This window comes from Siniperca chuatsi, linkage group LG23 (assembly GCF_020085105.1).
Source record: "Siniperca chuatsi isolate FFG_IHB_CAS linkage group LG23, ASM2008510v1, whole genome shotgun sequence".
NCBI classification, from domain to species: domain Eukaryota; kingdom Metazoa; phylum Chordata; class Actinopteri; order Centrarchiformes; family Sinipercidae; genus Siniperca; species Siniperca chuatsi.
Genome location: NC_058064.1, coordinates 8469423 through 8483055, shown reverse-complemented (window position 1 = coordinate 8483055; position 13633 = coordinate 8469423). Strand labels below are relative to the sequence as shown.

Genomic DNA, 13633 nt, shown 5'->3' with positions numbered 1-13633 from the left:
ATTATTAATTTCCCATATTATATATTAGTCCATATTAATAACTATAATAACACAGGAGCAAGTGCAGGCAAAGAAAGGCAGATGAGTTAGTGAGATTTGAGACAATCCAGATATTTTTTTGTCCAAAACACCATATTTGGCATTACCAGTGAATGTAGATATTTCATGTCGTCTTACTGTTTTTCTCATCTGGAAATTGTTATAAAAATCACAGTCACTGATAGGCTGTCTTCATGCATTTGTGTGTACATTGTGTTGTACATTTTCAATGATCTCTGATCTGCGAATTGTTTGTCAAAGTGTGTTAACTGTGAAAATAACTGGATGTAAAGAATTTGTCACTGCCTGATGCTTTTCACACCTCCAATACGTTAAATGATTCATTGCTATAAGTTCATCTATCTATGCACAGAGAATTTAGATTATAATGCTACTATATACGTACAGTGTATATTTATAGACAATATACTTAAAAATGCATTATGTCATATATGTTACAGGAGTATCTGTTTCATGAATTACCTCTAGAAACAACATAAATAGGATGTACACAGTGAACAGATGAGCTGAGGGGAAATTAACGTGTAGCTTCGAGCCTTTGATACACTATGTGTTACATAAGTGTGATTATTTATCCGAACCCATGAGCCCCCACAATGTGGTTTTTGTATGTCAAAACCTGAGGCAGTTTTTGTGTGCTGACGAGGACACTTCACTTACACAAACCATATGACTTGATCGCTCAGGGAGTGTTTATACGCATGTGTATGTACTGTGCATACAATACACAAGTGCACATGTGACGTTCCTTGCAGTGTAGTGGGCAAACACAATTAGGAGCATGTTAAGTGAGATTTCGCAGATGTGTAGCATCCCTCATTATAACAGTAATGATCATCTCTTCCATCTCAGCATCCTTTTCCTCTTTTCAGAATTCTCTCGCTTTCTGATTCTGCATTATTACTATTATTGTTTGTGCTTGTGTGCTTATCCATGTTCTGTTCATGTTTGATTTAAATCCACTCCTTGCCATTTCTTCAAAGCAGTTGCTGCCATTTACATGTTCATTATTGTGAGCTGGACATTTCCTCTGAAGTGCTGTGACTTGTTAAATAAAGATGAAATAAATTTAATATACAATATTGTACTGTCTTGTTGTCGGTCCAGTATATTATAACCAATATAAACCTTCCTTTGGGATTGATTGCAGTTATTTTAGTACTTTGTGTGTGTATTATCTGAAGGTACACATACTAAATATCGCTAAATACTACATTACCCTATTACAAACATTGCAATTATAATTTGCTAGTGAAAAAATGAACTAATTGATTTCTAATTCTCTTTTTAAGAATTGCTTTACAAGAATTTATCAGTGAGGTTGAACAAAAAACCAGCTCCTTAAATATTAAGTACAAATACACTCTAGCTACTACTGAAGCAAATCAAAAAGAACAATGCACTGATTATTTATGTCTAAAACTGATTTTACCGTCCAACAACAGCATCAACTAATCCTGGACTAAATCACTGACTCTTCCTGCCTTGTGGGTGGCTACAGTATCACACAGACTAATACGAGTATATGTTTTCCGGTAGACCAGGCCTCTGCATCCATTAATTGACCTAACAAATCTCTGACTGACCTTCAGATTGGAGCTAGAGATTCCCAGTTAAATCACAGCCGTGGCCCTCAATTTGTGTGTCACACATTGCCCTGGGAAATAGGGCAGTGCCTCATCTATGTCATCAGATAGGGACGTGGGTTGGTGGATGCACATTTGCTCCTCTCCCACTTGTAATGAAGTAAATTAAATTTGTAACCACAGGCAAAAGACAGTGGGAAGGGACTGTTTGTCTCATATTAATGTGCAATATCTATTTTCAACATCTGTGGCTCCATGTCATTTGATAAAAAACTAAATGTCTGGAAAGAGGATGAACTTTTGGGGTATTTTTAATGGCTTCATAATGGTGAAATATACAGTAATGTTCTCTTTAAAAAGACTTTCAGTGACACATATGCAACAATGCAGACTAAAAGTGAAGTGCATGGATTTAAATTTGGATTGTCCTTTGCCATTGAGAAGCATATCAGCCAAAAGACCAGATGAGTTTAAGAATATCACTAATGAGAAAAATAATCAAATCAAACAGTTGAAAGAATTGAACAGAACTTGCCAGCTGCAGAGAACAAAGAGAATTGTTGAGAGGGTAAAAGAGAATACATTCAAACAAAGCATGGAGAACCTTTGGCCAACACCACAGGAAAATACTTGCTGAAGATCCATTGTAATTCATAAATGCATGTCTTAAATTGCATGATTTCTGAGAGGTTGCATTTCATAGGAAATTCTTTACGGCTTAAAAGGAAATTAATAAGAAAGGATGAATGTCATACATACTTAAACATACTCAACACAAGCTGGTGAACGGCTCCACAATTAAATCTCTGGGTGAGTGTAGCTCTCCAGAGGATGTTTTGAGAACTGCAACCAAGAACACACTGCATCTCCATCACGAAGACAAACAAAAGACAGTTCAAAATAAGAACTGAATCCAATTCAAGTGTTCCAGTAAAGTTTTCACAAGTGCCAGCTGGAAACAATGAGTTTACAGCAGGTTTATTCAGTTGAGCCTCAGAATGAAATTCATACTGGTAGTCTTCTCTCCATGACGTATTCACACCAAAGTTACGGTAAAAAGTGCTAAACATGAATAATTCAATGCCTCATTTGGTCTAACAAAATTTGCTGCCTGAGGACAAATTTGCTATTCTTGGCTTTTGGCCTTTCAAAGATCTGGTCAGTGTTTTGGTTCTCAGCCTTCGTGTTTTTGCCAAGCACTGCCAAGTATTTTGCTTCAACTCAATGATGTGATTAAATTTAATTGCCAAAAGCCTACTCATAAAAGAGATTTGAAGTGACTTGAGTGGACTCAGCAGAAAAAAAATCTTGTTCCAGTCATTCGTGCTGCTGGTCAGACTGGCAACAATATTGTGTTTTCATTCAGGTCACTGGAGATGACGCAAACAAAATAAATCAAGCACATTTAGTAGTTCTGGTAGATGAGTTTCATTCCAAGAGCAACCACTTGTTTGTGTCAAAACTGTGGTTAAAACATCATCACGAGTGGTGTAGTCATCAGCTCTCTGTAGTTGTATTTGTCTGACATCACTGCACCTATAAGGAGTTAAGTGAAATGTAATAAAATTGCACATGATCCAGATAGAGTTAAGTAAACAGTGAAAAAAATCTGCAGATGACAGTACAGGAATGTAGTCACATTAACAAGAGTAAACTGCAATGGATTATGGCTATATGGATTTACTTAAACAATGCAACATCTAGTAGAGCTATACACTTCAAGTTCAAAGATTAAAATTCTATTTATTTACTTTTGAGAACCCCTGTGAATATAAAAGGAGAAAGCTGATGCTAACTTAGGCAAAGAGTCTACAGCCATGCTAGCGGCTCTGTGAGGCTGTACTTAGGCATAGCAGTGCTTGGAGCAAAACGCTAACTTCAGCATGCTAACATGCTCACAGTGACAATGCTAAAGTGCAAGTTATGTTTACCAGGTTTGCTATCTTTGTTTAGCCTGTAAGCATGCTAACAGCTGAGGCTGATGGAAATGTCATTAGTTTTGCAGGTATTTAATCATAAAATTCCAAGAAAAATACACAACTTTGACGGTCTATAACTGCACTTTAGTTTTTTTCATCTGTCAGTGATGTATAATCCTTTAGGAGCTTTATATCTACTGTACAATCATTCTCATTCCTTAGTCATGTGTATTAAACCACAACTATTTCCTGTGCAGACAAGTCATCGCCTACACTATTTGTTCCCTATAAAAGTGGTGCACTAAAAAATCATTTCACCAGGGGATTGGGGGTGGAGGGGGTCATCTGCCAGGAAAAAAAAAGGGGGTTAGGCGGCCCTGTGCCAGGTCAGCTTACTGGAATTGACCAAATCCGGCATTCCAAGAAATTTCTCCTCCCTAGTTCCTATTTTTTGTCTCCCTGTATCATATACTTCAGAGGCAAAGTATTTCCATCTGCTTCACGTTGTTCCTCCAACAAAGAGGGGCAATGTGTTTCAGTGCAGTAGCCCCGACTGGATGGGCAAAACAGTTTGTTTTGGCAAGCTACATTATATGATTCTCGCTCTCTCAACAAAACTATTGGCATTAATTAAAGTTCTGGGAATATTGTGCCACTGGGTTGCCAACTATGGAACTACTGCAGAGTTTAAAGGGGAGCCAGTACACACAACAGTAGGGACAAGAAAGATGAGTTAGTGAAAAACACAATGGAGAAGAATCAGTTTACTGGAATAATTCATGGCTCAGTGATATTTATAATTAATCCACTACCCTGTCTGCAGAGGAATGATGTTTATTTTGCACAGTTTGCTCATAGTTATTAGACAATCAATAAGATAACTGCATTAAACCCTCCTTCTTTAATCTAGAAGAATGTAGATTAAGATGTAAGAAGCAAAACACAATCAAACTCACTGAAGGAATATTTTCTGTCACACTGAATGTTTAAGCAGTCTTTCAATGTCTGTGACTGACCAATGGTTCCACCTCTTCACTAAATTTATCAACCTAAGAAATAGGTCAGTATATTAAGTGCAATTCTTAACAAACTGATGTCTCCACCACTGATTGAATGAGACTAAACCTGCATAGGAGTCCACATATGTAAGTGTGTTTTGGAATTAATGAGAGGCATGCAAGACATGCGCGTTTCTTTGTTGTCTTAGTGTGTCGTCAACTAGAAAACAAGACTGGCTGATCAATTCAAGTGTGTGTCTGTTTTTGTGTGGCTAATGTTTGCCTTTATGCTTCTACTGGTGAATTTAAGATCTGATCTTCATTCTGAATTTTCCAGCCTGTCAGCGTTTTCACACTTCACCTTGTGCTTGGCTGCATTAATGCAAACTCTTTTTTTGTTTCTTGTTGACACTGAAAGCAAAATGTTGGTTGACACTGACTTTCTGAACCTGAGTAGAAGAACTGTGTTCGCCCAGAGGGCTTGGATTTTCTAAATAGGCTGCTGGTTAGCCCACTGTCCTTCAGCTGCCAAAGCTGAAAGCCGATCCCTCTTGTTTTCTGAGGGTGCGGGTTTCCCTCATTTTAATCAGGACAGGGCCTATTAGAACCTTGATGGGGCCTCTGCTCTCTCACCTGAAATAGTCAGGCCCAAGAAATAGCCATAGCACTGAGAAGCTTGGATGTTGGACTCCTTTCTAGGGCATGTTTTGGCATCAACACACAAAGGTTGCACCCCTGCAGGTCAGCCAGGGAAGCTTGAGTGCATTAATAGCAAGCTATACACATAGGGTGAGGGCCTTTTCCAACATGGAGGCTTTGCATGCCATGGGACACATGCATGAAGTAGCTTTCAGCTTGCTCCATTTGAGCCAACAATATAATGACTGGAAAAGAAGAGACACTATAAAATAAATAAAATCAGCACACTAGGCTCTTAAAAACATGTTAGCCTGTTGGTCTACAGCATTAGCAAACGAGTATTCAGCTCAGCTAACAAGCTAACGACACATTAGCTAGACTTGAGTATTCGGCTCAGCTAGCGGGCTAATGCTAGCCAAGAAAACCAAAGAGCCTCTTCTTAAAGTGTAACCCTAATAATTATAATACTAATGTGACACAAGATACACCCATACAAAAATTGTCCAAGGAACAGCTCACTTAAACGTAGTCACTATTCTGACTTAACTGAGTAAATTGCTTAAGTACAATTCTGTGAGAGAGTCTTAGCCAAATGTAACAAGTGTAAGACGAGTATACTTTATTAGACAGTACTTTGTGTACTTCGACTTGGCTGTCATGGTGTCATGTTGTTGGTCACAACAAGGGCACTCCCATTGGGGAAACACTGAATTAAGATAGACAGAGGGGAACGTTCCTGCAGCAGCCTATGCAGCAAAAGGGAGAATGTACTTTCTCCACATACAGTAATTACATACACACTCAAAAGCTTGGTGGTAGGAGCATCAGACTCCAGACAGAACTCAAAAAACAACTCCAGAAACCACAACAGTTTATGAACTGTGTGTGCTGTTATTATGTTTCTGTTTTTAACTTATTGTCGCTGCTTTTGCCCCTAACAACAATAAAAACAGGTAGAAAATGTCATATGTACCATGTTCCAGCAAGGACAATTAGTTTCACGGTTCTTCATTCCATGTATATCTCAAAAATACGATCAATGCTTTCAAAGACACATGTAAAGAAATTACACAGGACTGTTGAAGATGGTAAGCTACAAGATGATGACTCACTGCCTTTATTCTACATTACAAGATAGCAAATTCCAGTTTCTCATGTAATATTACAAAGCATTTCACTGTCTGAGTGTCTTTGTTTCAGTCTCTTCTCAAAACACATTTTTAGTGGAAAGCATATCCTGATTTTACCTGAGCTGTCTGTTTATTTTATTGCTTTTGTGTATTTTATCTTTATATTTCATCATTCACTGTGGTATTTTATTTCTCTTGTTGTGAAGCACTTTGTACTTTGTTTTGATAAGTGCTCTATAGTTTTATTATTTATTATTATTATATTTACACATGTATAAAACGACATTTACATACACATATTTCATATTTATTATTTCATACATATTTCTTTTCTTCTCTACCTTATCATCTGTATCTTTGTTTGGTTGTGCACATGGGTATTAGTCGGTTTTGAATTGCATGATGCCAATTCCAACTACATTCTACCTACACATTTTCCAGTACTTAAAAGTTAAGATTAAATTGTAACACCAAAAACAGGTTTATATCAGCAGACACGCATGCATCAAGTGAAATCCTCTTTCAGGAAAACAAAACTAAGAACCCGGGATGTGTATGAGTTCCAAGGGATTGAGTCAGAATGTGAGCTATCTTTTTTTATGAAATTCAGTGTGAATTTCATAAAACCAGAGCATGATGATAAGTTGACCTTTAAGGGTCATTCTCAGGTTTGAGTCAGGGGGAGGAGAGATGAGGGAAATGGACCCAGGCAAGTTCAGAGCAGACTATTTAAATGGGGAACCTGCAAAGAGGCATGCGCCATCTCTCTGTCATTCAGTGTTACAGGAGCACAGCCACAAGTCCAAAAACACAGGTAAGACTATTATATATTTTACAGTATAGGAGACCATTATGGTCAGACAGAAATAATAATAATACAAAATTCTATAAAGCTTAATATATTTGAAGGAAAAAAAAAATCTACAATTTAAAATGCATATATTTGCACAAATGCAAAAGTAAAACTTTAATATAACTCTGTTAGTGATTGTACAAATGTTTGTTAGGGTGTCTTTGTTATTCATATAATTGATTTATTTTTTATTTTTAGGATGCACATCCTTCTGGCCCTTCTCTATGTCTCTCTTGTGTTGGCTCCTGGGTGCTCAAGTCTTCCCACAAAGGGAGACTCCATCAGAAATACCATGCACAGCATAATGAACATAGCTCAGATAACCCTGGTCCACATTAAGAAACTAAGGACAAAGGTATGCAGAGTGTTAAATATAAGCATAGTTTGCCAGTTTTTCACAGTGGAATCTAATCAGTTTGTTTCAAGAAAAATGTAGGATGTGTAGCTTGTTTTCATCATTATTAGTTTAACAAGTTTAACTTCAAGCTAAATTTTCTCAGAACACTTATATCATGGTCATGCAATAGTGTAATGCATAATTAAAGTAAGGCAGTTTTGTTTAGTCAAGATTAAGCAACACACTGATATACAGCTCACATGTTCTTCTTTCCTTAAGTTGCCAGTGGCTCCACAGATAGAATTCAGCACTCCTTCCATCGAGGGACTAACTAGTATCAGCCATGACCTTGGGCTTTTGGATAATGAACTGCAGAGCCCTTTCACAGAGCTCCTCAGCCAGATCCAGGCAGATGTCTCCAGCTTGGAGGGAAGGGTGCGCTCCCTCGCCCTGACAATGGACTGTCCCATCCAGGCCAGACCCGGAAAAGAAACCAGTGACAATTTGTTCCCCGAGAGTCACCTTTACCTGACTCTGACCAAGGTGCAGCGCTACCTGGACATGTTTCTTCTCAACAAAGACAAACTCAAGGTCTGCTGAGAAATCCACACTTAGAGGCTTATTTGCACAAATAATGCAGTGTAATCAACAATGTAATTTGTCTTTGCACATACTATTTAAAAAAAAAAAAAAAAAAAAAAAAAAATTATATATATATATATATATATATATATATATATATATATATATATATATATATATATATATATTTCTGTTTTCTGATAAAAAGCATGTGAATAACATTTTTAAATAAATTCTCAATACTCAAGCAGTAATGCTCGTCCTCTGGTTGCTAAAAGTTTTGCATGTAATGCAAATACCTTTTGAGGTGCATATTTTTCACTTTTGTACAACATTTGTGTAACATTTTGTACAAAACTTTATAGAAAATATTTGAACTGCAGTTTTATTTTATTTTATCTGTTATTTACATGATTCGATTATATTTACATTGGTTCAATAATTGAAAAAATATATAGATATATGAATAGATATAGCAACAGATGTTTCTTCCATTATGGTTTAAAATTTAAAACATGTTTTGTTGTTGTTGGTATGGGTAATCTATTATGTGCAAGATTGTTTAAAGGAAAACTATGGAAAACTATTGATTATGTGCAATGTGCAATGGTATTTGATTTGAAGTGCACTGTTTATTGTAATATTTTATTGAGCAGAAACATTTAGTTTATGGTTAATAGGATGTGAGACTTTTTAGCTTAAATGTCATTTGTTATATTAAACTTCGCAATAAAGATTTTAGTCAATATTTCTTGCCTGTACAAATTGTCAAAAGGTGTTTTGAAAAAAATTCTATGAGAATATTTAAAACTATAAAGTCAAGGCATATTTTTAAAACAATCTCATTACTTCTAAATCTAAAGTTTTAAAGTCTGGTCAACCTTCTGACACACAAAATTGGAGGAAATAAAAATAGCAAATTGAAATAACATTTTCAAAATTATAATATTCACATGCTTTTATAAATCTAAATTTAAAAACAAATCTAAAATTGACTGATTAAACTTAATTTCAGTATTTGAGTTTACTCAAATAAAATAATGACTCAATGTTGAAAGAGATTATACCAAAAATATTAATTTAATTTAATATAATCTGGGTTTTTGTAACATAGACACTATTATTAGTATAATGCGTATGTTACAGAAAAACAAGACACGATGCTAAATACCAAATTTTAATGTATATAAAATAATGATTTTTCATGATAACTATCATGATAGTGTGACACCATAATGTTAATGTGACATGAGCTATGGTCAGCTGTGCCAAAGGAGTCAGTGATTCATTGCTCTGCATTCACACAAGGGGATGTGAAAATAGTAGGCATTGGTAATATTCACTTGGTAAACTTACCATTGACAACAAAAGTAGCTATACAACCACACCGTACATACAGTATCTATAAAATGGCGCACATATCCATGACCAAAAAAAATGGATAATGAAGTTTAATTACTTTAATTACTTTAGTTTTATGTTTTTCCCAGGTAGCCAGTGTTACAGAGTAAATTAAACTAAATATGCTCATATTACTCAATAGCTTTTCACCTTTCTGCCATTCATTGTATTGGTGAGAATACATCATCAAAATTAGCTAAAATCCCACAATGGACAATTTAAAGTAAACGCTCTTCCTGAAGTTTCTTCCTTTTTTCCCTGTTACAGTATTTAATTGAAAAGTAACAGGGTTAATTTTATGGCATAAAAAATAAATCAATCAATAACTCACAGCAAATTGTTATAACAAATCAGGATTTTTTTTTTTTTTAGACACAAAAAACTGGGTTATTCAAAACTTTGATAATCCAGAACCAGGGCTCCTCATGGAAATTCTGTTTAAAGAAGGGGGAAAGAACAATTAATAGGTAAAACAAAGTATTTTACTTGAGGCATAATCTAAAGATTGTTCCCTCTTATTAGTTTTTCTACTGGAAAAAAATATCTTTTTCCTTGAATGAGAATCTAAGTTTATGTATACAATACAAACTCATGAGAAGAATACATTATACTAGGGACAGAAATACATACATTTGATTCCAGTTTCTCTAATTTGTGTTTAAAGTGTGGCTCTTATTCATTTCCTCTGGTTTTGTACAAAAATGAACAAAACTTGGCTAGAGATCCAAGAAAGGATATCTGCTATTTGTAAAACAAAAAATGAATTCTCGCATAAACCATGTATTTTTCAGAGAACTGAGAATACAGGCTCACACTCGTTTTAAGGAAAGTTATTTCAAAACACTGGAAAGAAACCTGACTTGTACCACTCAGACATGGAAAAGTGTGATGACATATTATTTATCCATAGAAAAGACAATGTCTGAAAATGTCAACAATGCAATCTAATGACATTTGTGAGAACATTTATGAAGCCCTATAAGGAGTTTTGGCAGAGATGGGATAGCAGGGGCTCCGGTGGGGAATACAGGAGAGAGAACTAAGTCTGCATGTATACTGCATATGTAAAGTATGTGTGTATATAACAGGGTAGAGGTTAGAAGGGCATATGAGTAGCACTGTAGGATGAAGGAATATGATATTACTTGGAAGAGTGAATGCACGTTTATAATTTATGTGTGTGAGTGTATTCATGTTTTATTCTAGGCTGAAATCAAACCAAGTTATTTGGAAATGACTATGGAATTGCTTCATCCTAAGCAAAACCCCATAGTAGAAGGCATTACATTTTACTATATATATATATATATATATATATATATATATATATATATATATATATATATATATATATAAAAAAACTCTCCTGTATAATTTCATTTTTCACTATAACCTTTTACTTTTCTTGTCTTCTTCAGTTGTCTGCATCTCACTCTGGGTATAAAAGAAAAGAGAGTTCTCTAGCCCCTCATCTATTAAGCATTTTGCCCAGCTATAATATTGCTGTCATGGCATTCATTTGTAACTGTAGAAAAGACATGTAATTACAAGCTGACATACCTACAGCTGCCTGTTTATAATTCCAAATATAAATTAAAGACACCCTATCTTGTTTTGTTATGTTGTAGAGTGACTTTCAGTACCCAGATAGTTATCAATACACAGTAAAATGTGTCAAAAGTTGGGTGAGCATTCCTATGGAAGTCCAGCATTCGTGTTTTATATTATGTTTTGACCTAGCACTGGGCCCTGCAGTAGGTATCAGGAGATTGTGACTAGACGGTAACTATGGATTTGCAAAAACTCTTGCAAGATTTAGGTTTAGGCAACAAAACCACTTGGTTAGGTTTAGGGATGCGCACAAAGAAGAAACAATGCGTACAAATCTTGCGAGGGTACAAAGCATGCACCTCTGTCTGACACCATTAACAGTCACCATGTTAAGGCTATCTAGCGCGCTGCCATCACCAACAGCCTGCTGCTCAACCCACCAAACAAACATACCAACCAAGCCTCTTCAGCTACCTAATGCTAGCTGGCAGCACACCACATACCTAGGCTACCATCTCAATTGCAGCCTGCATTTTCTTCTGTGTGTATATATATATATATCCCAGATTTCAACACAAAATTCTTTCTTGACTTGTTCAAAGATACCATTAATCATGATGTTAAATAAAACTGGATTGAAAACACTTCCCTGCGGGGTTCCATTCTCAACTTTGTATACTCTTGAGTACTCTGTACCTACCCTTACCTCTATTGGCCTGCCAAATAGGAAGTCCAGCACCCAGTTCTATAACCTGCCACCCACTCCTAACTTACTTAATTTGATGAGTAGTCCCTCCTTCCACAACATATCGTAGGCTTTTTCTACATCAAAAAGAACAGCTACCACCATTTCCTTGTTTGTGTGGGCTTTCCTAATTTCTCTAGGTGTATGATAATTCCTTTTTATTTCTTCCTTTATGAAACCCACTTTGAAAAGGAGAAAACAATTCTCCACTTTCCAGAAAATATGTTAGCCTCTCCGTTACCATTTGCTCCATAGTTTTCCCTTATTGTGAAGTGCTATTGGTTTATAGTTTGAGGACTCTGATGGGTCTTTAACGGGTTTCAAAATTGGTACAATCATTGACTGTTTCCATGCAACAGGAATTTTTCCTGTGTCCCAAACTTTATTGAACAACCTTAATACTACAAGGACTGTATTCCATATGAGCTAACATACTCTTCCTGGTGATGATTACTGCGTATTTGAAATGGCCCTCTTTAATTCAAACAAACTGAAAGGTAAGTCTAAACTTTCTCTTGTTGTAGTTTTTCTTACAGTTACATCTGTATTCTGCGCAAGAATGGTGTCCCTACACTGTCTAGCTCTTACTGATAAATCTTCTGAACTGTGAACTTTTACTAATGTTTCTGCCAGACGTTCTGCCTTTTCTATATTGCTGACTGCTGTTTAGCAACACCGGTATTATTTTGTTTCTCCTAATTCCACTCATTCTTCTGATCATTCCCCATATATGAGACAGCTGTGTCTCTCTCCCTATTCTATTACAATATTGCCTCCAGTATGCACGTTTGGTTGTTCTTATAGTCTTCCAAATTACTGCCTGTGATCTTTTGTACTGAATTAATGTTTCTAAATAATGATGTTTTTTTTAACTGCCTAAATGTCTTATTCCTTCTTTTTACAGCTTTCCTACAGTTTTTATCCCACCATAGTACACTCTTTTTTACCTCTGCTCCCTGCACCCTTTGGCATTGTTTCCTCTGCCGACTGTATAATGAGTGCAACCAACTTATTTAAAATTGAATTCATCCCCGTCTGATATATCTTCTCTAAGTAAAAGTTCACACCTTCGTTTACTCAGTGTTTGGATTGTGTCCCAATTTGCTCTGTCTAATTTCCATCTTGGTATCTTCAGTTCCTCTTCTTTGTCTCTTCTACTCCAACCTTAATTCTTATAGGATAATGGACACCTCCCAGGTTGCGATGCCCGCAATTCCATTTGCAATAAGACTTCTTGCATTCCAATGTAATATAATTAATGCCATGATGATACATTACATAATAATACATTGAGAAATGTTCAGTCCTGTACTTCTGCTGCTGTCTTACTGACCTCGCACCCCCGGTAAGTAGAGCGGTGTTCCCCTCCACAGTGGCAGCGCTTAGCTCCTCTTTCACACTTTCCGTATTCGTGTTCACCGGCACACCGCCCACATCTTTGTTTGCCTTTGCACACTGCCGCTACATGCCCATACTTTTAGCATTTAAAGCATCACAGTGGTGGGGGGTATAAGGCCTGACCTCGTAGCTCATATACCCAATATATACTTTGGACGGTGGTCTTTCCTTATCACAAATCAACATTACTATTTCTCGCCATTACGAGTGGTTTTCATGCGTTTTGCTTCAGTCACTTTTGCTCCTGCTACATTTTCTTTAATCTGATCTGTCTGCACACTTGTGGCTATTTCCGAAATTACGCTTCGTAACCATCTTTAAAAAAAAAAATCATTAATCAGTGTCCCTTGCACTCTCTTACCTTCGATCTTATTTAATCTGACAGCCTTGTTGAGTACTGTCCCTGCAAAGAATCAACAGCGATCCATTACGCA

General features: G+C 36.2%; 1 protein-coding gene across 1 annotated transcript; it reads left to right on the top strand.

Moving 5' to 3' along the window:
* Window positions 1–6600: 6600 nt before the first annotated feature.
* LOC122871119 (leptin-B-like) lies at window positions 6601–8195 on the top strand. Its single transcript, XM_044185774.1, has 3 exons — window positions 6601–7146; window positions 7384–7540; window positions 7802–8195. Exons 2-3 carry the CDS (start codon window positions 7385–7387, stop codon window positions 8120–8122), a joined length of 477 nt encoding a protein of 158 aa, XP_044041709.1. The 5' UTR covers window positions 6601–7146; window position 7384; the 3' UTR covers window positions 8123–8195.
* The last annotated feature ends 5438 nt before the right edge of the window (window positions 8196–13633 follow it).